This window comes from Artemia sp. Qi Xiang Cuo, chromosome 8, assembly GCF_049724085.1.
Source record: "Artemia sp. Qi Xiang Cuo chromosome 8, ASM4972408v1, whole genome shotgun sequence".
In the NCBI taxonomy this organism is placed as follows: domain Eukaryota; kingdom Metazoa; phylum Arthropoda; class Branchiopoda; order Anostraca; family Artemiidae; genus Artemia; species Artemia sp. Qi Xiang Cuo.
In genome coordinates, this window is record NC_142801.1 from 27,686,488 (window position 1) to 27,713,680 (window position 27,193).

The following is a 27,193-nucleotide window of genomic DNA, read 5'->3' on the forward strand; positions in this document are numbered from 1 at the left end:
CTTCCAGCAAGTTGTGCAGCTTGTATTGCAAGAAGTCAGCACCGATGTTAAAACTCCGTCATCTGTGTCTTCGACGTCCAGTTCAGTGTCTGATAGACATCATACAGCTGTTGAGCTTGCCGATCTGAAAGCAAAACTAAGAAGATTTCGACAAGAACTGTAAGTAATTTGAGTTAAAACCTGAAAATATGTTTTATTATTGGTGAGGAATTCTTACCTTTCGGCTAGCAAAACTTGCTAATTCAGAGAGACGAGGAGCAGGAAAAAGGAATAACTGAGTAGGTTGTTTTTAAAGTAGTAGAAATAAATATTAACAAAATATTAAAAAAAACTACATATTTTTGTTGTTTTAACTCAGGAAAATATATATCTATTAGATACATACGGTATCTTTCTGGTTTCATAGCTGTAATTTTATTTTTCAATAAACAAAATTCAACTGCCGCTATTTGAGTTCTGATTAGATTGCGATATTAAATAAGATTGCGATATAAATCATCCGAGGAAGAAGTGTACGAGTCATCTAGTAACGGCAATCTTTTTTTTTTTCTTATTTTCTTTGAAGAGTAAAATAGGCCGAGTAACTGACATTCTGTCAGTTATGTATTACTCCTATTCTTTCATCTTTGCCTTCGACTTTCATTTCTGATGGAATGCCGACGCTTCCATCTTCCATCTTGCTTCTGCGGACGATGCTCTCCTTGTCAGTCGTTCTAGGGCTGGGCTCTCACATTCTCTCAGCTGGATCTCAGACCAGTTCAGACGGATTGGGCTTATGTTGAACGTTGAATAGTGCGAATATACTTCGTTTAATTTGAGTGCGAGTCTCCCTCTTAACTGTGTTTTTTTCTCTATTCCCTGTGTCTCTTCTTTTCGGTGGCTTGGTCTTCATATTACTAATAATCTCAAACACGTTAGGCTCTGACAGTTTCTAATGCAAAAAAAAAAAAAAAAATTCAGATAGGATATTAAAAAATTGCTGCAAATAGAGGGAGGTACAATAGAAAAGCGCTTGGGAAATTATATTCTTCATTTTGCGATCATTCTATTCTTTTTTTTATCTGGTTTTCTTCCAATTTCGAAGCCTAAAGATCTGAAATCTATCCGGACTTAATATTTTAAATTTTCTCGGTATCTTTTGTGCCTTCCTCCGTGGTTCCGGAACCGGCATCTAATATCGTGGCCTCCCTGATGTACGGAAAAAAGTGACAGTGCTTGCGGGAAAGCTGTCGTTATCTGCAGGTCTCACTGCGCACCATAATTTACGTCATTTTATGTAAATAATTATTAAGTGTGTGAGTTTGCTTTATTGTTGTTTTTTTTTTTTTTTTTTTTTGTTCTTGATGTACTCCACTTCTTTTTATAATGGGTAATAAATAAATTATTATTATTATTAGAAATTTATCTTACTCTGTAAGTAGAAGTTACCCTAAGATCCTGACTAACCACAGGTTCAAGCTAAGAGCAAGGCCTTGTTTTTCCGTGGTTACTTTCAAAGACAGTGTAGGCCTACACATAGCAACGCTCGCCACACGTGGCACGGAGAGGCTTGGTTTGGCGGAAGTAAATCATACGTGGTGGAACAAGTGCTGTTCTAAGTTGTACGTTATGTGGCAAAGAATGGATTATCAGTAATTTTTTTTTCCACTAAGCTTACAGCCTCGACTGATCTTGTGCTTTTCCTAAAACTTATTGTCCTAGAAGAGTGGATCCATTTGATTTGGAAAATGAACTTGAATAGCGTCATTTATAATGCAGGATAAATAAAAAACAAGCTTTTTTTCCACCTAAGGTAAGGAGCAACATGAAACTTAAAAAGCACAGAAATTATTCTGTATATAAGGGGGGGGGGGCTGCTTTTCTTCAACGCTCGTTCTTTACGGTGAAGTCTTGAGGCTCTTTAAAAATATTTCTTATTCAAATTCAACGGCTTTTGTGTTTCAGGTGCCGCCCTTAAAGAACTGTGACGAAAAGTCAAATTTTAGCTTAAAGAGCAAGAATTGAGAATGGGGAAGCCCCCTTCATATAAGAAATAATTTCTGTTTGTTTTAAGGTCTAATGTTACTGCTTAATTCTGCTGTAAAAACTTTGTTTTCAGTTTAATTTCTGACAGTTTTTCAAATCATGCCAGGTAATCCCCTTCCCTCCCCCTTGTAAAATTTCCCCGTGGAGATTACCCTGGAAGCTTTATTCCTTACGGAAATTTCCCTGTGTAAAAGCCCCCCCCCTGCAGAAAATTCCCCTTAAAAAAATTCCGCATATTTCGCAGTAACAAATACAATGTGTAAACAATGGGCAAATTGTTTAACTGACTGCCCTTGACCTGTCAACTATGATGATTCAAGTGGTTGTCTCAAATTTTGATCGCATGCGTTTGGGAAAAAAGCGACGTGGGAGGGGAGGGGGCTAGTTGCCCTCCAATCTTTTTGGACACTTAAAAAGGGCATTGTAACTGTTGATTTCGGTTCTAATGAGTCCTCTCCTAATCTTTTAGGATCATTGGTTCGATACGATCGCTCCTGGGAAAAGGAAACAAATAAACACATATCCGTGATTATCCTACTTCTGCAAAAAAAAAAAAAAAAAAAAAAAAAAAAAAAAAAAAAAAAAAAACTGCAAGATTCCATATTTTTGTAGATAGGAGCTTGAAACCTCTGTAGCAGGGTTTTCTGATATCTGATAGTGTGATTTTTATTCAGATTTCTTTACTTCTTGATGATTTTTCTCCCTTTTTTCGAAAATCACGCAAATTTTCTTTGACTCTTAGCTTTTAATGGATAACGTCAAACTTAGTGAATTTATATATTTTGAATCAACATAAAATGTCAATTCTTTTGAAGTATCTATTGTTATCAAAATTATGTTTTTTAGAGTTTTGGTTACTACTGGGCTGATTTTCATTTTCAGAAAATTACTAAACAATTTCATTGTTCCTTTAAAGTTAACATTTCTGGATGTGTTGGCTCTTTGTAGATATCGATTTAATAATATTGTGGTTTTAACGTGATCATGTAAAGTCCCTTTCACAATGAGATTTTACTAATACCGAGATTTAGCTTGTGCTAATTTTACATCAGATTTTGTTGTAGAATCTTCTGATTGGCTCAAATTAGTTCTAGCTAAATCTCGATATTAGTAACATCTTGTTGTGAATAGCTTCTCCTAGGGCGAAGTGAGTATACGCAAATACTAAGTACGCTAAGCTTGAGGTAAAAAACAACAAAAAAAACACTTATTCATTTAAAAATTGTACTTGGTCTTATCCTGATGAACGTCCTAAAGATACTAAGAATGATATGCCTGAAGCTCCTTCACAAACTGTGATACTAAGGGGAAAAAATGCATTAATTATTCTTATATAGTTTGAGTACATTAGCAGTCTAAATGGTACTTTTCTATTATGTAATATACACTCGAGAAGTGAAATTTGGTTAATGCCAATGAAAATAAAAAAAATATGGTGAAAATATAATACTTTAGTAACAAAACTATAAAAACTACCACAAAGAATTATGGAAGGGGGGGCCGCCCAGAGCGTATTATATTAAATACGTAACTTAACCTATCCTAGGTACCTTTTTTTGCCCATCAGCCCCATAAGAACTAAAGTTTAAATATTGTTCATGGAGTGAGAAACCCTGTTTGTCTAGCCAACCAAAGCAATTAACTGTTCACGGAAGTTGCTCCGTCACAAATTCTCGAGTGTGTAGTATATATTAGAGAAGTACCGTCTAAATAATAAGAGAATAAGGAATTCTAATCTTAGTAGAGTCACTAAAAGATGTTTGCTTCTTGACGAGATTAGTAGCCCCAGGAGAAGTGATAAAATCTTTCACAATGCCAGGCTCTGTACCACCGTAAGGCACTGGAAACTTGAGGTGCTAAGGTACTCGTACTGGAAGGTGACATGAGGGTTAATGATGCAGTAACTCCCTATTTGGGTACTGACTATCCATTCAATCTCTTTGGAAGACATTATTGGGGTGGCTCTCGGTTTTATAGATGTCTGGGACCAGTGGAGCCGACGGAATATTGTTTTTCACCGATATAAGTGACGCATTCTTTGATCATATAGAAAGTTTTTTTATTCAAATATTGAAGTTTCTGGTGATTTTTTTGTGGGTTAAAATTAGAGAGATGAAAGTTAGAGATATTTTGATCAACAAAATACGGTGACAGAGGCAGCTGGATTAATTTTTTTTCCTTAAACTCTTTTTAATTGTGATATCAAAAAAGAAAAAAAAATATTCCTCTCACTATATATTGAAGTTAAATTGGTCATTTCGCTCTATAGAATTTACTTAGGGAGTAGATTTGTATTTTTCCTTAAATGTCCCCTAGTTCTTTGTAGCAGGATTTTTACAGTACTTTCTGACAACTTTTGTTAAATAAATTTATTGAATTGGTGATTTAACATTGTTATTATTTCTTGTTATTTCTTCAAACTTGTTATTTCTGTTATATGTTTATTGTATTTCTTGTTATTATGTCTTGTTATTATTTCTATCTGTATTTTGGGGACCTTTTTACTGATAAACTTTTACAAAATAAAAAAAACTAAAGGATTTTGCCTTTGAATTAAAAAAAGAATATTAAAATTAGGCCCTATAGAAATTTAAACCACATATACCAATTTGTATATCTTTGTTTTCTCTTGTCGAAATTTTAAGAATCTGCTCACAAAGTGTGCAAAATAAGAGCTTGGCCAGGGAGGCAACAACCGTAGGGCCGAGCCTGTCTACACTTGGACATTATTATACTGCCCTAATTTTTTCCTGGCTAATTTTGAAATTGTCGTGACATTAGAAACAGTGGTATATTGATCAATTCTATAACAATTGTCTTGCTAAAAAAGTGTACATGAGTAAAAAAGTGCTAAAAATGCAGTTTTTCCAAAAATGGGTAATCATGTTTGTAACAGTCCTGTAAGAGTGGTAGTAGTTTTGACAGAGGTGTATCCACTTCTTATAAGGTTGACAATCAGCCATGATTGATACAAAAACTTTTTATTGTCTTGAGCTCTACGACCACATGACAAGTTTGTATGTCTTATCGAACAGTTCGTGGGAACGAACTGTAACTAAGGAGCGACCCGGTTCAATTGTAACCGAAATTCCAAAAAACGAAAATTTTGTAACAATAGATTATGAAAAGAATCGGCTTTTTATGCTGATTAATTAAACAAACTTTTTCCACAAAATAAGTTTTTCAAAGAAAAGTAATGAACTCCATTAAACAAAAAATGAGTAAAGATAAAATCAAATAATCTACCAAGCGTGAAACAACCACAAATCAGCATCAATAAATAAATGAAACTCCAAACGAACAGAAATTACAATAAATAACCGAGTCAAACTCAAAACGAGCAGAAATTAACATAAGTTGGGCTCAAAACCTCAGTACCGTCCCAAGGCCAGAACATAATTTGAACTTTACTGAAAAAAATAGAAATGCTTTTACTTGTATAATTTTAATAAATCAAATAATATTAAGATTTTGATTACTAAATATCAGTATATGTATATTAAACTGGCAATGCACATCCATTTATATTTTTTTCAGTAAAGTGCAAATTATGTTCTTATTTATTTATTGATGCTGATTTGTGGTTGTTTCACGCTTGGTAGAATATTTGATTTTATTTTTGCTCATTTTTTGTTTAATGGAGTTCTTTACTTTTCTGTGAAAAACTTATTTTGTGGAAAAAGTTTTTTTAATTAATTTCTGTTCGTTTTATATTACCCCTGTGCCTTCCCAAGGCCAGAACATAATTTGCACTTTACTGAAAAAAATAGAAATGTTTTTACTTTTATAACTTTAATAAATCAAATAATATTAAGATTTTGATTACTAAATATCAGTATATGTATATTAAACTGGCAATGCACATTCATTTATATTTTTTTCAGTAAAGTGCAAATTATGTTCTGGCCTTGGGAAGGCATAGGGGTTTTGTGCCCAACTTATGTTAATTTTTGCTCGTTTTGAGTTTGACTCGGTTATTTATTGTAATTTTTTTTTTAAAGATTTATAGCTTGGCCTGCTATTTGTATGCTGTAGAAAAATTTTCAGTAATTTTTAACAACATACACCCTCTGGACACAAATAGTAGTGTTTAATTTAGTTTCAAACCTCGTCTAGTTGACCTGAAATAGAAAACCTGATGCCATTCGCAAAAAAATCTGTATAATACATTTGGCAGTTTGGATACCCTTACGCTATTTTGATTTGATTGAATTCTACGAGCGGAAATAAATCCAAAAGTCCGGACATAAAATCTTTGGTCGCTCTTGGGATTCACCTGAGGTGTTGAAGTTGTACTTAGTATTAACACAGTGCAATTTGATTTAATCTTATGGTAACATTTATTTTTTAAACATAAAGTCAAATGGGATGGTGGGCGTGGGAGGGGCATTAGTTTTCCTCCAATCACTTTCGACTATTAAAAAGGGCACTAGGCCTTTCAATTTCCAATCAAATGAGCCGTTTTTTAGTTTCTACGGTAACACTTCCTATAAACACCTTATATGCCCCCTGGGCATAAATTACAACTCTTACCCTAAGGGCTGTGAGGGTGGTTGTCATCCCCTAAGACCTAATGTCCAGAACTTTCAACTACGTTAAACAAAACAGCTATCTCAAAATTTTGGTTGGATGTGTCTGGGAAAATGTTGGGCGTGAGAGGGGCGTTAGTCTTTCTCCAATCACTTTCAATTATTAAAAAAGGTACTAGCCTTTTCAATTTTCAATCAAATGAGCCCTTTTATAGTTTCTACGACAACGCTTTCAATAAAAACCTCACATGCCCCAGGGGATAACTTACAACTCTCGCCCTGAGGGCTGGGAGGGTTGTCATCCTCACAGACCTAATTTACAGAACTTTCTACTACGTTGAACAAAATAGCTATCTGAATATTTTGATTGGATGTGTTAGGGGGAATGGTGAGAGAGGGGTTAGTTACCCTCCAATCACTTTCAGCTATAAAAAAGGGCACTAGCCTTCTCGATCTCCAATTGAATGAGCCCCTTTTCAAGTTTTTACGACAACTCTATCATTAAAAACCTTATATGCCCCCAGGGCATAACTAACAACCTTCGCCCTGGGGACTCTGGGGGGTTTTTCATCCTTAAATACACAATTTCCAGAACTATAAACTACATTGAACAAAATGATTATCTCTAAACTGTGATCGAATGTGTTTGGAAAAATAGTGGGTGAGAGAGGGTATTTAATTGCTCTGCCCTCACATCCGACTATTCAAAAGGACTATTTTAATTTCCAATCCACTATACCCCTTTTGAAACTTCTGAAGCAGAAGTCTATACAAACCTTATATAATCCTAAGGCAAAGCGAAAAACCCTTACACTGAGGCTCTGATGGGGTTATCATCCTAAAAGACCTAATTTCCAGAACTTTCGAATACGTTGAACAAAATGGGTATCTCAAAATTTTGATTGGATGTGTTTGCGGAAATGGTGGGCGTGATAGGGGGGTTAGTTGCCCTTCAATCACTTTCGACCATTAAAAGGGCAATAGCCCTTCCAATTTTCAATTGAATGAGCCCTTTTGGATATTTTTACAACATCAATTTCAATAAAAACCTTACATTCTCCCAGGGCATAACTTAAAACCCTTGCCCTGAGGGTTGTGAGGGCGGGATGGGTTGTCATCCTTAAAGACCTAATTTCCAAAACTTTCAAATGCGTTGAATAAAATTGATATCTAAAAATTTTGATTGGATGTGGTTGGGGGAAAGGTGGGCGTGAGATGGGGATTAGTTGTCCTCAAATCGCTTTCGACTATTGAAAAGCGCACTATCCCTTACAATTTCCAAACGAATGGGCCCGTTTCTGCGACAAACATTTCAATAAAAATCTTATATGCCCCCAGGGCGTAACGTAAAACCCTTTCCCTGAAGACTGCGGGGGGAGAGTCCTGCTCAAAGGTATAATTGCCTGAACTTTAAGCTGCGTGGAAAAAAATGACTATCTCAAAATTTTGATTGGATATGTTTGGGGAAATGGTGGGAGTGGATGGGTGTTAGTTGCCTTCCAATCACTTTTGACTATTAAAAAGGGCACTAGCCATTTCAATTTCCAATCGAATGGGCCCTTATTAAAGTTTCTACGACGACGCGTTCAGTAAAAACCTTATATGCCCCCAGGGCATAACTTACAACCCTTGCTCTGAGGGCTATGGGGGAGTGTCCAACCTCAAAAATATAATTTCTATCTGGAAATCCACAACACAGAACAAAATGGCTATCTAAAAATTTTGATTGGATATGTTTGAGGAAGAAGTGGGCAAGAGAGGGGGGCTAGTTGCCCTCAAATCACTTTTGACTATTAAAAAGAGCACTAGACCTGTGAATTTCCATTTGAATGAGCCCTTTTTCAAGTTTCTACGACAAAGATTTCTATAAAAAATTTATATGCCCCCAGGGCATAACTTATAACCCTTGCTTTGAAGACTTTGAGGGGAGTGTCCTGCTCAAAGGTATAATTTCCTGAACTTTAACTGCGTGGAACAAAATGGCCATTTCAAAATTTTTATTGGATGTGTTTGGGGAAATGGTGGGCGTGGAAGGGGTGTTAGTTGCATTTCAATTACTTTCGACTATTAAAAAGGGCACAAGCCATTTCAATTTCTAATCGAATGAGCCCTTTTTGAAGTTTCTACGACAACGCTTTCTATAAAACTTTATATGCTCTCTGGGCATAACATACAATTCTTGTCCTAAAGGCTGTAAGGGGGTTGTCATCCTCAAAGACCTAATTTCCAGAACTGTAAACTACGTTGAACAAAATGGCTATCTCAAAATTTTAATTGGATGTGTTTTGGGAAAAGGTGGGGGTGAGAGGGGGGTTAGTTACCGGCCTATCACTTCCAAATATTAAAAAGGGCACTAGCCCTTTGAATTCCAATGGAATGAGTCCTTTTTGAAGTTTCTATGGCAGAACTTTCTATAAAAACATCTTGTGCCCCCAGAGCACAGCTTACAACTATTGCCCCGAGGGTTGTTGGGGAGTTTCCTTCTCAAAAAAATATTATATCTCCTGAAGTCAAGTACGATGAGCGAAATGACTATCTGAAAATTTTAATTGGCTGTGTTTGGCGAAATAATGGGTGTGGGGGGGGGGGGGGGCTAGTTGCCCTCAAATAACTATAGACTATTAAAAAGGGTACTAGCACTTTGAATTTCCAATCAAATGATCCTTTTTTGAAGTTTCAACGACAACGCCTTCTTTAAAAACGTTATATGCCCCCAGGGCATAATTTAAAAACCTTTCCCTGATGGTTTTGGGGGGGTGTCCTCCTCAGAAACATATTTCTACCTGGAAATCAACTACGCTGAACAAAATGGCTATCTCAAAATTTTGATTGGATGTGTTTGGAGGAACGATGGGCGCGGGGGGGGGGGGGCTAGTTGCCCACCAATCACTTTCGACAATTAAAATGGGCACTAGCCCGTTGAATTTCCAATCGAATGAGCCTTTTTTGAAGTTTCTACGACAACGCCTTCTATAGAAACCTTTTAGGCCCCCAGGGCATAACTTAACACCCTTGCTCCGAGGGCTGCGGGGGAGTCTCCTCCTCAAAAAGATAATTTCTATTTGAAAATTAACTACGCTGAACAAAATGGCTACAACAAAATTATGATTGGATGTGTTTGGGGGAATGATGGGCGTGGAGGGGGGCTAGTTGCCCTCCAACCACTTTCGACTATTAAAATGGGCACTAGCCACTCCAATTCGCAATCGAATGAGCCCTTTTCGAACTTTGTACGACAACTCTTTCGATACGAAGTTCCCGGGTATGGAAAAAAAACACACACATTGTGCCCACATCGTTCTTTACTTAGGCAGCGCTAGCGCGCTGCCTATGATTTCAAATATATAAGTTTCATGAAGTTTAAGTGCACTTATCAAAGGTTACGAGCCTGGGAAAATTTGCCAGATTTTAAAAAAAAAGGGGGAAACACTCCCTAAAAATAATTGAATCTTAATGAAAATCTCCCCTCAGATTCAGAGTTTCAGACAACCCTATTATAGTAGTTTTAAGCTCCTATCTTCAAAAATGCGGAATTTTGTATTTTCTGCCAGAAGAAAGATCACGGGTGCGTGTTTATTTGTTTGTTTGTTTGTCGTTTTTTTTCCAGGGGTAGTCGGTAGTCGTAAGTGGGAGGGAAAGGGGTCCCTGTGAAAGATGGGGATGGGCGGGGTCAAGGCTCCTTAAGTACTTGCTGTACCGACTTCTATCTGATCGGGTGACCAGATCCTATTCAAACATGGTAGAAAGAAAGAGTAAATGCTTAACTTTGAAGTTTTTGGGATGCCTACACGTCTAACCTATGTGGGGAGAGGCGTTACCTAAATTCTTGTCATCACAAAACCTAACAGAACAGGCTGTCGGGTTTAAACCAAAAATATTGAATGTAAGAGTAAGTGTTCTAGGTGTGCCGTGTGCCCATTGGGAAATCATACTCGATTAGACCAATTTGGGGGAAAAGGTCCCTATATTTTTGTTATCACGCCGTCTACAGATTGTCGCATCTCCACCAAGTCTGATGGAAAAAGGATAGCCCAATTGTGGCTTATTTTAGTCAATGCCTGTTTCAACTTTGATAAGGGAAAAGAACCCTAAATTCTTCTGGTCATGATATTTCTCTTCTGGATGATATTTGCCAGAAAAGGTTGTTAGATCTAAAAAAAAAGTTGATGGACAGCAAGAGATATTGTCCTCTTTATAAAATTCACGGTCCAGACCTGTTTGTATCTTTGCAGACTGGGGGGGGGGGGCGGAGGCACATGTATTTTAAAATCAATAGCAAATATCAAAATGGCTATCTTGATTTAAACAAAACTTGTTGGAAAGTAAGGTTCCGGACCCTATTCGACATTTGTTTGGAAATGCCCCAAATTCTTGCCAGCGCAACATGTTGTTTGACCTCAACAAAACTTGATAAGAAATCAGGGCTAGCGCCCTTCTTGTGTTTTTTGACAATCCAACCTCAATATTAATAAGAATCTCAAAGTTTTTGTCACCAGCACATCTACCAGAAGACGGTGCTGAATCCCAAACAAACTCGGTGGGTTGTAAGAAATAGGCTCATAAATGCACCAAATGCACCTCATAAATTTAATCTTTGTTGGGATGGTATATAGGGTTTTAAAATCACTTATCATCCACTTAATTACTAGACAGGCTGGTCAAACCTTGTCAATAGCTATAGTTATAATTTTTGGTGTCCATGCTCTATAGATAATCTTTGAGATCATACGGGATAATGACAAAATAAGAACAGTTGCTTTAGAAATCGCGTCTTCTATTTAATTTTTGTTTTAAAGATTTGCCTTTTTATATTTTTCTATAGACTCCTATCTATTTTTTGTCTTCTTCTTGCACTGAGGACGGCTGAGTAGAGATCTTGGCTGAAATAATCCCATTTTCATCTATTTCTACTGGCTTTGAATTACCTCTTTTTTCTTAGTTGTCCTACGTTTTTCCGTTTTACCATATTCGATGACAATCGAATCTTTTTTACATATGGTAAGGATTAGCACTCGCTCACTCAGGATCATATTTGCGTCTTCAGTGGGTTCGATTCCAATCTAGTTACTTATAGAATATTTGCCCGTGGTTCACAATTGCTGTAAAACTTGGAAGGGTCGTAGCACCGATGATGTGGCTACTGAAAAGGGGCTGTACTTCTAGCTACTTGACAAATTGAAAGGGGTCCACCGCTAAACAAGGTGACTCGGAACGCACCTAGGATTTGTTTCGGAAGGAGAGGGTACAACATCCGGAGAAATATCAGAAATGGGCAAAACATACGAAGAATATAAAAACTTAAAGAAAAACTCAATTTATGGAAGGGTCAAGGGCATTAAGCTCATTAAATATGCGTACCTAAGGGAGTGTTATTTTCAGTTGCTTCCAAAAGTTTGACTTTCTCACAACTCTTTTTTTTAAACAATAAAAACTTTAGCGTAAAGAGCGAGGCGTTGAGGAGGGCACAGCCCCTTTCATATACGGAATAATTTCTGTTCGTTTTAAGATTTAATGTCGCTCCTTACTTTCAGTTTAAAGAACTTTTTTTTATTTAAAGGCTGCGAAAGCGGGGGTTTGGGGGCGGCAGCCCCCTCAACTGTGCCTCCTAATCCCTGTACGTTTTAAGGTTCGACCTTGTAACTCAGCCTCTTTAACTCTTTAGAAAACGTAGTTTTTTTCAAATAATTTCTGCACGTTTTTGTACAGTTTATTACTTATTATTGCTTGACTAACTGTTAGCTGATCGTGTCAGGAGTTAAAGTTGGGGGGCTGCCGCCCCCAAACCCCCCGCTCTTGAACATTCTTGTGTTAAGGCTTTTAATTCCTGAATACTCAAATCACGTCGTACAGGGTGCCTCCTAATCCCTGTACGTTTTAAGGTTCGAACTTGTGACTCAGCCTCTTTAACAGCCCCCCAACTGTGCCCCCCTAATCCCTGTACGTTTTAAGGGTCAACCTTGTAACTCAGCCTCTTTAACTCTTTAGAAAACGTAATTTTTTTCAAATAATTTAAAAAAGAAACTGAGTTTCTTTTTTAAAATTTAAATTCAGTATATAAAAAATTTGTTCTGACGATGAATCGAACCCGGGTTTTCCGCCTGCCAGTCTGGAGTATCAACCGCTGGACTAAAGAGACACAATTGTAATTGTTTTTTAGTAAATGGAATCATTTTCGACGCAAGCAAATTCCCACAAAACTTGATATTTGGTTTTTGGAAAACAGGGAAGGAGTGATCAGATTGAGCCGAAATTTCGAGAATAAGCTCCCAGGCCCCAGGAAAGCTTATCCTCTAAATTTCAGCCCGATCAGAAAACATTAAAGGGGGGTTGTGGTGGGAAAAATTAACATGGGCTATTATAGGAAAACAAGGATTTTCGTAAATGTAAATTCGGGGGATAATTTTTTCGGTCTGAAAATATCAAAAGGCCCTAACAGGTCGAATTCTGCTTCGAATGAGTCCTCATTCACCCGGATCCGTTGCCAACTGTGGCCTGTAGGCGTGGATAAGAAAAAAAAGAAATGATGATGAATTTTAAGTGGCTATTTTTGGTTTTTTGAAAACAGGGAAGGAGTGATCGGATTGAGCTGAAATTTCGAGGATAAGCTCCCGGGCCCTAGGAAAGCTTAACCTCTAAATTTCAGCCCAATCGGACAACTTTAAAGGGGGGCTGTGGTGGGAGGGTCCAAACTTCCGGCCCAGTTTACCCCATGAAGATAAAGTCAGAGGAGGATGAAATTTTTCAAGTTTCTTAGTTTGAGCTTGGGCTACAAAATGCGATTACCGCCGTCTCTCTGCGACCTCTAGGACCTGAAATCGCTTAACATTGTGGTGGGTCGCCTCTTTATAGAGGCACAAGTGTGCCTCCTTGACAATACCCAGAGCCAGATCTATGGCCAGTCACCGTCATTTGCATTGATCCGATAATTACGGCCGTGCTTCCCGTTTTTTTCATTTCTAACAAGAAAATAAGAAAAAAAAAACGACGGAATAGTTATGGGACCCTTTCACTTCAGAAAAGACCGTTTTTTTAATGAGGTATGCGAATCTTGTTTTTGCTGCAATTTACGTCTGGTAATACTGAATAGATTTCCTCTTCGGACAGGTGCAAACCACTCTTCCTCTGGTACTCCGTAAACTTCCGGCTTTAATCTTATTAATGGACTGAGGGTGCTTCAATTATTTACCCAAGTTTATACCTTTCCGTGCTCTGATTGGTCAGAAAATGTTTCACACGCTACACGATAAATAAAGGGGATATGGGAGTCCATACCTTTTAGAAGAACTATAATATATCAATTTTCTTTTTTTACTTTGTGTTTTGGCCTACGTTTAGCAGGTACTCAGAAGCACTATCATAGGCAGCCCAATAGCGCTGCCTAAGTAAAGAACGATGTCGGCACAATATATTATTATTATTTTTTTAGACCAGGGCACTTCGTATCGAAGGATTTGTCGTAAAAACTTTGAAAAGGGCTCATTCGATTGAAAATTGAAAAGGCTAGTGCCCTTTTTAAAAGTCAAAAGTGATTGGAGGACAACCAACCCCCCTCTCACGCTCACTATTTCCCCAAACACATCCAATCAAAATTTCGAGATAGCCATTTCGTTCAACGTAGTTGAAAGGTCCGGAAATTATGTCTTTGTGATGACACCCCCCCACAGCCCCCAGGGCAAAGGTTTTAAGTTATGCCCTGCGGCGACAACGTTTTACGACAACGAAAGCGTTGTCGTAAAAACTTCAAAAAAGGGCTCATTGGATTGGATATTGAGAGGGTTATTGCCCTTCTCAATAGTCGAAAGTAATCGGAGGGAGAATGTAATCGAAAATACAGGTCATTTGCTCATCTATTTTCATATTTTTATCAAACCATACGGTATAGAGAAAATGAATAAGTGTTATGATGGACATGATAACTAATTATAAACTAATGATCATTTGAAACTGCTGTATTTATTTTAGCAAAAAGTGCTAAAATATTTGACGAAAAGACCAAAGATTGTAACCAGGTTTAAAGAGGGATTTGAAAAGGAAGTCAGGTTACGGTTGTGATTTATAGGAAAAAGCAATTAAACAAGAAAAAAAAATGCATGGTGTCACATCATGGCAGATGTTAAATGTCTGATTACTTGCGGGCATTGGACTTGTTTTAATGTGGGCTTTCGCTTCATTCTATGTGGGATGTGAATGTGATGACAATGCAATTAAATTATTATTCTGTATATCATACCAGAGAGAAATTCTGTTCAAAAATAATTTATTATCCGTGACTGAGCACAGTCACAGTTGACTGTTATGTTTCTTTAGTTTGGTAAAAAATATTTTACACAAGAAATTTAGTTGATATTTTTTTTGCCGAAAATGTTACACTACTACTTTTCTTTAAAAGCTGTTAAACATGATAAATGTGGACATTCACCGGTGAATGTCCAAGATTCCTTTTTCTCTGTTTAGATTCAGTCAGCTTTGTTAGTCTTATAATGCAAGGGAGGTTTGATGGTATGAATTGAAGTTTTATCGGTTGGTTAAATGACTCATTAAAAGATTGTTACTCTTCTTGAAGGCTTTTAAGCTTGGAAGGATAGTCGTGCCAAGGAACAGTATATGTAGCATTTACTAGAGGAGTGGAGAAGGTATCTTCTGTATCCCCAACTACCGTGTAATTCCCTTATTTTATATTTGAAAAGAGTCTAATTTGGACTATGTCGTTATTTCAACAAGTGATCGTTATTAAGAGTTTATTTATTTATTTATTTTATTTTCAGGGAAGAAAAAGTGGAAGCCCTCTCTGAGTGCAAGGAAGACTTAGAAGCCACAAAGCAAGCCTTAGCTAAAGCCAAACAAGAGGTGAGCCTTTTGAACCTTGGTCATTTGCTATTGATTTACACAGTCAAATGGATATTCGATGCTACCCTTTGTTTATCTGAACCACAGTTTATATAATTAGCAGTATGATCTTTTCCTATCTCACCCATTATAAAAACCCGGACCGAGGTGCGATTGCTCCAGAGAATGTATAAACCGGTATAAACATAAGCGGCATTATATCTTTTCACGGGTAGACAAAGAATAATGACCTACGGAACAAGTACAGACAAAACCACTTGGCTGGCTTATCAATAAGTGGACAATAAGTGCAGAAATAAGTGGGAGGAGCTTTTTGTTCGCACCGAGAATGAAGAGCCAGAAATCATCTGCGGTAAACTTACAGGTATATTATATAAACTGTGATCTGAACCTAGAATTCACTGAATTTTGTTGGCATTGTTTGTGTTCTTTTTTTGCTTCTCATTACGCATTTAAAGAGAACATTATAACATTCTTTAACAAGCATTATAAATTTATATTAACAAGCACCAAAAGCATGTTTTTTCTTTCTTTTTTTGTGGTCAGGTGCTTTAGTACATTTCTGTTTTTTCGCTACTATTTTTATCTTCTCCAAAAATGTGCAGATTTAGCATTCACGTATTGCTACTATATTGATTTCTAGGCAAGGCTTTCAAAAGTTCTGCAGTGAAAAAAAAATTGATACGTTCATTTTAATTGAATTCCTAAAAATGAAATAATTTGAGGGAAGCTAAAATCCACATCAGGTAGCCTGGTGCAATTTTGATTGGATTTTTTGCACTGTTAAAAAAAAACAGGCTCTTATCTAGGGTGGCTTAAAAAAAAAAAAAAAAAAAAAAAAAAAATCAAATTTCGGCGAAACATAGGTTTGCAAAATAAAGTTTCTAAATGTGACTTATGACAAAGGTAGCTCCCTTATAATGCCTGTTAATTTCGATTTGTAATGAAAATAATACAATAAAATGAAACAAAAGATGGGCTGATTAGTGACCAATTTCCAAGTACATTTAAGATTGTTGTCTTAAATCGTAAATGTACCAGGAACAAGGTTCGCATTTCAGTTCATAGGTGCCCATTTTGTACGGTGTGGGCAAGTGGAAAGAGGGTTCTAGCTAATTAAAAGCTCGTGACAATTTTATGTTCTGAATGCATATCTATCTGCAATTTTGTAGATTTTTGGCATATCCCGGACATCAAGATACCTTTTTTTGACCATATCACTGACTTGGACGTAAATTGAAAACTCGGTGACATTAAACATGCCCTACCTTCAACTTCTGAGTTTAGAAAACCTATCTCCTGTGACAGAAGTTTTGTGGATATATTTCAGACTAGAGTTATTCAACATTTTCAGACTTGTGGATTGGCAACAATTGAAATAAATATTTCGTAATGCATCTCGCAGTAGTGATAAAAGAATGGTACGTCAGTATTATTTTGCATAGCTGAAATAAGGGCTCTATTGAGAAGTTGACGTGTCGAAACCCCAGTAACAGATGATTAGTGTTATTCTACCATATTAATTTAAAAAAACAAAGTCTTTCCGAGGGAAGTGGAGGGAAGTTGAGACTTAAAACGAACAAAAATTATTACTTCACAGCCTATCTAACGTATATCAATAAAACTAGTGCAAATAAACCAACTGGTGATATTCCCTATGTTTGTAGGATTACAGAAAACTAGCCCTATACTGAAAACACAAGCCAAGTATAAAAAACAAGAATATTGATTTAGGAGTCAAAAGTAAATACGTAGCCTCACAGCAACAAACTAATATATATTTCTTTTCGTACTATTCGTAGTCTTACAGGAGCTGGATATCAGTGACTTTTCAGTATACAATTAAAATTATCGTAAAAAGTTAGGCATAAAAATAATAATTTTACAGTCATTAGCCTAAACAGCATAAAAAATAATGGAGTGATTTATCGGGTAATATCTTGGTCTCACCTAGTATTACTCGAAATGAATAAGATATCAACCATAATATTGACTCTGGAGATCCAGTTATTTCTCTGTATAAAACGGAGAATTTCAAGTTGTGATACAAATTTTAAAGTGAGTCTGTAGTCTTGATACTAAAAAAATTCCTTCACTTCGAACTTGTCTACAAAATAATCATGAAATGTCTTTTTCAGATCCAAAATGACAATCAATCATTGAACTGAGCTCATTGTGCAGAAGTGATGCCAAATTAAATGAAAAAATAAATAAGGCAACAATCTAAAAATGCTTTACTTTTATACTGTTTAAAGTGCCCATAAATGTTTACTTTAACCATGCCATAATTCCTATAGTGTTTCGTGTTTTCAGTGAAGTATTAGTTTTGTTTAATCTTACGATCTTGGGGAAATAACATTAATTGAACTACACGCATTGGTTTTACTGCTATATGTTAGAAAAATTGTAGAGTAATAATTTTGTTCGTTTTAAGTTTCAACTTCGCTCTTTACGTCCCTCAGAAAAACTTGGGTTTTTAAAATTAGGTTTAGGGAGTTATTTGACCTGTCCCTAAATATAAAAGCCATTCATTACTTACAAATGAATCGAAATTTCAAAAAAGATAATTTCTTGTGTAGGTACAATAAATGGTATTATAAACTAAGTTTGTTTCCATTTCAAAAATTTTGGGAAGAATTACCTGAATTCTCCTATAGAACTGTTTTCGTGTGTTTTTCTTGCTCTTTGGATGCACAATCTTATGGAGAGAATATTACAGCGGAATTGTCTAGTAAATTATTTGAATAAGTAAGTATAACAATAAGTAATTCTTCTTTTAAAATACAACATTGAATGGTTCCAGAACCACATGCTTACACTTCCCCAACCACTGAGTGGCAAGGGATTGGGGTCAGGAGCGTAATTTTCTATGGGACAGAGGGAGCAACTGCCTCTACCAGACCACAGTTTTTCCCCAGACCCGAGTTCCCTCCTCCCCACAGGTGAAATTTAGTTTCTCCAAAAATGTTGTCAAAACTAAGATAAGCCTGCATAATTCAAGCATCCACTGAAACATGTCAGTTTTCTTTAGTACATCTTTACCTTTTTTATTACTATATGGCTCGTTTTTAAATTTTCTCTGTCATTTTAACTTGATTTTGGAAAATTGGCTCCAGATTTTACCCCCCCCCCCCCACAAAGGATTTTGACAAAATTAAGCCATACGTTGGGATATGGATTTAGTGATCTACTAAGAATATCGTTGCAAACCATGAACTGGATGACCTCTATCCTCTTTTGAATCAAAATGCTGGAAAAAATACCTTTCCAGGACATACTTTAAAATATGACTGCATCACATTTATAAAAACAGTGAAATTATCTGAAAATTATCACATAGAAGGGGACAAAACCGTGAAAAATAAAACAATTAGGAATCGAACCCAAGACGCTCTAACTTGAAGTTCCACGCTGTACTAACAAAATCACACCTCTAATAATCTGATTTGATATATTTTTTTTGTTCCTTAATCGCGTAGCTTATTAAGGGACCATAATTATTACAATGATGATATCGTTTTATATATCCAAGCTTTTCAAACAGTTCGAGGCGACCCGGCTCAATAATAACCGAAACTATAAAAACTGAATTTTGATATCATTAGATACATCAAGCCCGAAAAAATTTGCCTTATTTTCGAAGAAATGGGGAAACACCCCCTACAAGTTATAGAATCTTAATGACAATCACACCATCAGATTCAGTGTATCAGAAAACCTTATTGTAGAGGTTTTAAGCTCCTATCTGTTAAAATGTGGAATTTTGCATTTTTTGCCAGAAGAAAGATCACAGATGCGTATCTATTTTTTTTTTTATGGGTGATTGTATTAACCCAGTGGTCCTGGAATATTGCAACAGGGCTCATTCAAACGAAAATTAAAAGTTATAGTGCCCTTTTTAAGTTACCAAAAAAACTGGAGAGCAACTAGTATCACTTTTTACAAAAAAAAACTGCATTTTCATGTACAAGCTATGCTCACCATTCTACCATCGGAGACTCTTGACCATTCTACAGTAGCAGCATTAAAAAGTGCAACTTTATTTTTTGAGGGTGTACCGAATAATGAACAAGTACTAATTCATTATTGTATTTTGGTTTTTCTTTTTTTTTCCGCAGCTAGTTAAAGTAAAGAACAAATAGTAAAGCTTACAATAAATAAATATTGCTAGGAGACTGGAGTTTGTAATAAAACAGAAAAAGTTGCTCTGGATAAAGTTCGAATTCGAAGCCTTCTGATTACAAGACGTACGCTCTACTGACAGAGCCACCAACGCTTGTATATTATGAAAGAATATACGGTTAGGGACAATATCAAACAAGGGTTACATAAAGGAACTATGCAGTTCATTATAAGTGCTAGTTTCATCGGATATAGCTGAAAACCTAGTAAAGAACAAAACAAGGCACATAGTAACTAAAGGTTAAGATAATCAGAGGCAACGCTATAGCGTTGCCAATAGTAAAGGCCATACGGCTCCAATGTTTTATTATTATAATTTTTTTCCCTGAGACACTTGATATGGAAGGGGTCGTCGTAGAAACTTCAAAGGGGACTCATTCGATTGGAAATCGAGAGTTCTGCTTCACTTTTTAATAGTCGAAAGTGATTGGAGGGCAACTAGCCCCCCCCCCCACGCCCATCATTCCCGCAAACACATCCAATCAAAATTTTGAGATAGCCATTTTAATTAGCGTAGTTGATTTCCACATAGAAAATATATTTTTGGAGGACACTCCCCCACAACCCTCAGGGTAAGGGTTTTAAGTTACGCCCTGGGGGCATATAAGGTTTTTATAGAAGGCGTTGTCGTAGAAACTTCAAAACAGGCTCATTCGATTGGAAATTCAAAGGGCTAGTGCCCTTTTTAATAGTCGAAAGTGATTGAAGGGCAACTAACCCCCCGCCCCAGGCCCATCATTTCCCCAAACACATCCAATAAAAATTTTGAGATAGCCATTTTTTTCAACGTAGTTGATTTCCAGATAGAAAATATGTTTTTGAGGAGGACACTCCCACACAACCCTCAGGGCAAGCGTTTTAATTTATGCCCTGGGGGCATATAAGGTTTTTATAGAAGGCGTTGTCATAGAAACTTTAAAAAAGGCTTATTCGATTGGAAATTCAAAGGGCTAATGTCCTTTTTAATAGTCGAAAGTGATTGGAGGGCAACTAGCCCCCCCCCCTCACGCCCATCATTCGCCCAAACACATCCAATCAAAATTTTGAGATAGCCATTTTGTTCAGCGTAGTTGATTTCCAGATAGAAAATATGTTTCCCCAAACACATCCAAAAAAAATTTTGAGACAGTCATTTGATTACACGTAGTTTAAGTTCTGAAAATTAGGTCTTTGAGGATGACAAGTCCCCCACAGCTCTCAGGGCAAGGGTTGTAAGTTATGCCCAGGGGGCATATAAGGTTTTATATAGACAACGTTGTCGTAGGAACTTCAGAAAGGGCTCATTCGATTGGAAATTTAAATAGCTAGTTCCCTTTTTAATAGTCGAACGTGATTCTATGGCAACTGACACCCCTTCCACGCCCACTATTTCCCCAAACATATCCAATCAAAATTTTGATATAGCTACTTTGTTCAACGTAGTTGAAAGTTCTGGAAATTATATGTTTGAGCAGGACACTCCCCCATAGTCTTCAGGGGCAAGGGTTATAAGTTGTGCCCTGGGGGCATATAAGGTTTTTATAGAAGGTGTTATCGTAGAAACTTCGAAAAAGGCTCATTCAATTGGAAATTCAAAGGGCTAGTGCCCTTTTTAATAGTCGAAATGGATTTGAGGGCAACTAACCCCCCCTCTCACGCCCACCTTTTCCCCAATCACATCCGAAAAATTTTTTGAGACAGTCATTTTATTAAATGTAGTTTAAGTTCTGGAAATTAGGTCTTTGAGGATGAAAACTCCCCCACAGCCCTCAGGGCAAGGGTTGTAAGTTATGCCCTGGGGGCATATAAGGTTTTGTATAGACAACGTTGTCGTAGAAACTTCAGAAAAGGCTCATTCGATTGGAAATTTAAATTGCTAGTTCCCTTTTTAATAGTCGAAAGTGATTCTAAGGCAACTGACACCCCTGCACGCCCACTATTTTCCCAAACACATCCAATCAAAATTTTGATATAGCTATTTTGTTTAACGTATTTTATTACACGTAGTTTTAAGTTCTGGAAATTAGGTCTATGAGGATGACAACTCCCCCCGAGCCCTCAGGGCAAGGGTTGTAAGTTATGCCCTGGGGGCTTATAAGGTTCTGTAAAGACAATGTTGTCGTAGAAACTTCAGAAAGGGCTCATTCGATTGGAAGTTTGAATGGCTAGTTCCCTTTTTAATAGTCGAAAGTGATTCTAAGGGAACTGACACCCCTTCCACGCCCACCATTTCCCCAAACACATCCAATCAAAGTTTTGCTATAGCCATTTTGTTCAACGTAGTTGAAAGTTCTGGAAATTATATGTTTGAGCAGGACACTCCCCCCAGAGTTTTCAGGGGCAAGGGTTATAAGTTATGCCCTGGGGGCATAAATGATTCTTATGGAAGGATTGCTCGTATAAACTTCAGAGAGGGCTTATTTGGTTGGAAATTGAAAGTTCTAGTTCACTTTTTAAACGTCAAAAGATATTGGAGGGTAATGGCTTCCCCCTCTCAAACCCTTTTTTCCCAAATGCATCCAATAAACATTTTAAGATAGCTATTTTGTTAAAAATAGTTCAAAGATCATATAACAAAAATTTTGGTGTCGACAAAACTCCCCAGGGCCCGGGGGTTGGCGTTATAAGTTACATTCTGGGGCATATATCGATCGTATCGAAGGGATGCTCGTATTAACCTAAAAGGGGGATTATTCGATTGGATATTGAAAGTTCTAGTTCACTTTTTAAGAGTCAAAAGATATTGGAGGGCACCTAGCCCCCCCCCCTCCACGCCCTTTTTTCCTTAAACCCATCCGATAAGAACTTTGAGATAGATTCTTTTTTAAATAGTTCAAAGACCTCACCCTCCCCCCTCTCCTACTGTCAACTCTAAAGATTTCTTCTTTATGCCCACTACGCTGGCCCCACCCCAAAGACTAATAAGATAGTTTTGTATGGGAAGAAAGTTAAAAGTTTCAAGAAATTTCGAAGGGACGTTAAGACACACCAAAATACACTAATAAGAACTAGATAAAGAATTTTTTACCCAATTACTCCCAGAGATTCTCTCAAACTGAAAATGCTAAAATACTTCAAATTACAGCCATACTTAAAATAAGATTAAAATACATACTTTGCGATAAATGCTAAATTATTTTGGCACAAAAAATCCGAAAAATGGTCTAATAAAAACGATCCTGTTATTTCTGCATCAACAAATGAAATAGCCTAACTACTGTCTTTTGAAGCTATTTTTTCGATCCATTCATTGTTGCTTGAAAAAATAACGTTTGATTTATAAGAGGCATGTAATTAATTTGTCTATAGAAAATGCCATAAGGCTTAAATGTTTTATTATTATTAATTAAAAAAAAGACCTTACATTAAAATATTTAATATTTGTTTATATTTTGATCCCCTTTCTCTTTAGCAAATCCTTTACCCACTCTTCCAGCCCCCCCCCCCGGGGGGTCGGTCCTGTCTGTTCCAAGGTCTTTGCAATATGATTATGATGGAGATACAAAACTAAGTAACAATTTCACTATTTTCCATACATTACCTGTGATTATGTCAACATAAACCGCTCCTTGTAAAAAAACAAAACAAAAAAAAAAACAACAAAAAACCCTAAAAATAAAGTTGTTGAAAAGCAACATAGTCAACATAATCGAACTGTAAGGGTGCTTTCACAATACCCCGTAGAGCTTTTCATGTTAGCATGACTTAAAACATTGCGTGGCTCAATGTAGTCTTACGTTGCAAATTTTGTCGGTAAAGGGCTAGGCACACGTAGCTGATTTCGGGAACCGATTTCAGCACTAGTGGACAAACGATAGCGGTAAGAAAAATTTGTTGAAAGAAAAATTTATTGAGCAAAATTTTCAAAACAAAAAATCATGGACACAAATAGTAAACTGGAGTTTATTAATAGTTGCTTGATTGATCTCAGCTTAGTTCTCAGTTTAGTTCTCAGCTCAGTAGTCGGGTTTTTCACCACAGATACCTCTGGCTGACTATTTATTTGTATACCTTTTTTTTGTGTGGATGATCATGATGAAAATCGGCGCTAATTTCGTAAATCGGCACCAAAACCTAGAAAATTTTTCAAGCTCAATTCGACACCGATTTCTTTTAAAAATCGGCGCTGATTTGGAAATCAGTTTCCAAAATCAGCTATATGTGCCCAGCCCTTAATGGAGGCAGTTCCAAGTAGAATTGAGCTCTACATACGGAAGTTTAAGTTGCGCACGTTTATGTTACGTTATGAAAATGTCGTCATCACGGCTACAAAATAGAATTTCAGGACGAGTAATTAATAAATTTTTAAAATAAATTAATAAACACTTTCTTGATAGCATTTTACACTTGATCAGAGTTCAAACCTCCATCTTCATTCCATGTGTTTAATTTATTAATTTTAGCCTTTGATAGTTGTCATGATTTTAGACGGTGAATTATGGATTTTTAAGCTGGCCTTGTGCGAAAGGACTTGTTTTGCGTGAAAGGTTATGCCTGTAGAAAATTCCGTACGTAGTGTTAAAGCCGTTTAATGCTGGTTCCACATATGTAAAGTTTGTTGATTTTAAATTTATCCACCAAGAGTTATTAGCATAAGAAAATTCGTGCAATTTGAAAAAAAATATGATTTTTTGGAAATCACACCATCAAATTTCAACAATTCTAAGAACAGTATACAAAAGGTTTCAAACCCGTACCTGCAAAATACTAAATTACATTTTTTTTCCGAGTTTGCTTTTTCCTGTAGTTTTTTTTTTTGTTTCTCCAGGAATGATTTTTTGAACCAGGGATGATAGAATATCAGGAGAGGGCTCTTTTGGAGGTAGATATGGGTTCTAGTGCCTTTCTCAATTCAAAATTACATTGTGTCTCAACAAAGTGTCGATGAATACAATTTTGTTAGGTAGTATTTACAGGGGCGGATATTGAGCAAAATCTTGGGGAGGGGGAGGGGGGCAATATGACAAGGGTGCCAATGAGCAAAATCTTGGGGGGCAATGTGGCAAAGGTGCCAATAATTGACCAAATTGACAAATTTGTTCTAAGAAAAGGGTGAAAAAAAAGGAAAAAAGACGGCAAAGAGGGCGTCAGAAAAAATATTGCGGGGCGAGGGGGGGGGGTACCAGGGCCTCTCCCCTGGATCCGCCAGAGAGTATTTATTGATACAGTGAGATAGTACATATAGTGAAGATACTATCGATCGAGAATTCTGAGATACTATGTCAGTGTAGATGAATCAAGACTAAGGGTTATGAAAAATATCCTCCAGAGTCATTGATGGCACATAGGGTATCGACAATTATTAACGGTTCAGATGTGGTCCATTCCAAAACGATAGTTCAACACATTAACCCATTCCAGAAGCCAAATAGATCAATCGGAATGCTGGTCAAGCTCGTCAATAGGTCAAGCGGAATTTTTTGGAGAAGGGCTTCTCTATAAGGATCGAAATCACAAAAAAAGCTTAGAAGGTAGAAATATCTTTAAATCATGTAAAAGTAGGGGTTTTCTGAAGTTTTGGTATTTTTGGCGACGAAATCGCCTTTACCCATTCCCATAAAAGCTGAAGATATGTCCCTCAGGGGGAGGGGAGCATAAAAGTTTAATTAATAACACTATCTAGTTTTTAATCTCCCGAACGTCCATATTACCTTCGCCCCTGTCGCAGCTTAAGGGTATGCAACTCTAGTTTGTTTTTTAAGCGTGTTCGAACACTGAAAAAAATGTACTGCGCATTTAATCGACAGAGGTGTAAACTGTAACAGAATAAATATTTTTTATATTTTTCATGGTCTTATTGGCATTACAAGTTTGAGAAATCTTCCAATTTTCATTTTTTATGTTCATGTATCTCAATAATTCATTTCCGGCATCTCTTCGAATACTATTTTTTTTCTGTTAGTTTGAAGCGCAGCTGTGCTTTTACACTTAAAATCAGCTATAATTAAGATAATTGAAATCGGCTGATATTTTAATTAGATTAATAATTTTAAGACTCTTTATCAGGACTGTGGAAAGTTTCGTCATGCATCTCGTCTTTTCCTCCTTCTTTTTTTAAATACATATAGCGAAATAGATATCATTTATAACCGGTATGGACCATCTTTGATTTAAGCACCGGAACGTACAATAAGCTCACATGCTTGAGTTTTTTCCTCATTTTATGTTTATAGAGCCGAGATCCGGGAATTACGGTGACTGATTTAATCGACCAGAACATTTTCTGCAACTGATGCAACTGAATACATCTGCCCTTTTCGTGGCTTGGAATTCAATTTTCTCTATTTTTAATTAAAGGATGAAAAATCCCATGCAATATCAATAAAAACAAGCATGCAATTGAATAGTTTCAAAAATAATTAGCTAAAAATGAAAATCACTAGAGTTTACAATAATATCTATAAATATATCCAATCTCTTAATGCATTTAAAGCTGGCCATTGAAAAAGAATTGGCCTTTCTAGATGGAAATGGCACTATGCTAAAAGGGCGTAAATTCCTGGTCACTTTTGACCCTGTCATGCTGAAACACCATCTTTCTCTAGAAGAAACCCACAATTTGACAGAGCTACAATGTGTTTTTAATTGGTGCTGTCAAACAATTCACCCGACGTAAAGTTCAACACTGCAAAACTCAATCCATGGAAAATGCAGCCCAGGTAAATCTCCATTTGGCAAAATTCAACCCACAGTTTTTTTTTCTTCCAGTAACCAAAATTATACAGACCTTCATCTGTATTGGTAATACTTTATTAAAGAAGGATATGCAAAGGACTGTCGATATTTGTCCTTGAGGCTCATTCTCGGTTCTTGGTGGCCCTGGTCATGGGGACAGTCATTGTGAAAGATGGACGGAGGCAGCACCGGAAAGAGGGAGGGGCCATAGGAGATTAAAGCTTTTATTTGGGACTTTTCTCCTGGGAGCTGAGTAATGACAAAGGTGATATTGATGCCAACAATGACGTGAACGATGCCTAAGACGATAATACTAACGTAGGAAACGAGAGATATGATAATTATCGATAATTGTTGAAGTCAACAACTGCAATAATGACCTAGGTGATGATGGTATCGTTGAAGTTAACGGCGAAGACGTCAAAAATAGAGACGATGATAACCAACGAAGAAAGCAATGATGTTTATGGCGATAAAAATCGTGATGAAAATCGTAGTATTAAAGATTGTGGTGATGGTTTGTTTTTAACAAACCTGTATGTCATGAGTACTATCTCATCTTCTTTGTGAAAATCGTGGCTATAATGATATTGTCTTTCTATTTTCAACTCATCCACCTCTAAATAAAGATGAAGTTAGACACAATATTTGTCGGATCAACTCCTTTATTTATCTAGTCAGAAGATGTATATCGTTATTTAGCCCAAACGATGTTCGGCCTTTAGAAAGCTTAAGGACAGCAGTCCTACTCCCGTTTGTGGTAATTTCTGTTCGTTTTGTGTTTCACTTTATTATTCATTTTAATTTATGTTCATTTTAGAATTCATTTCTAAAAAGAAATGAATCACAGTTTGATGTGATTGTTGATTTTATATCTCTTAATTTTCATTCTCATTTATTAAACGGTAGTAATTCCTGTTCGTTCTAAGTTTAAATTATTATAAGACTGTTTCGGC

General features: G+C 36.5%; 1 protein-coding gene across 2 annotated transcripts in view; it reads left to right on the plus strand.

Annotated features, from left to right (window-relative positions):
• The window catches only part of Girdin (protein girdin), a 245,079-nt gene that overhangs the window by 76,162 nt on the left and 141,724 nt on the right, over positions 1–27,193 (plus strand). For both annotated transcript variants that reach the window (XM_089093322.1, XM_089093323.1), the window contains exons 6-7: positions 8–159; positions 15,320–15,401. In XM_089093322.1, coding sequence (XP_088949448.1) covers positions 8–159; positions 15,320–15,401 — 234 coding nt within the window. The remainder of the gene's footprint in view (positions 1–7; positions 160–15,319; positions 15,402–27,193) is intronic.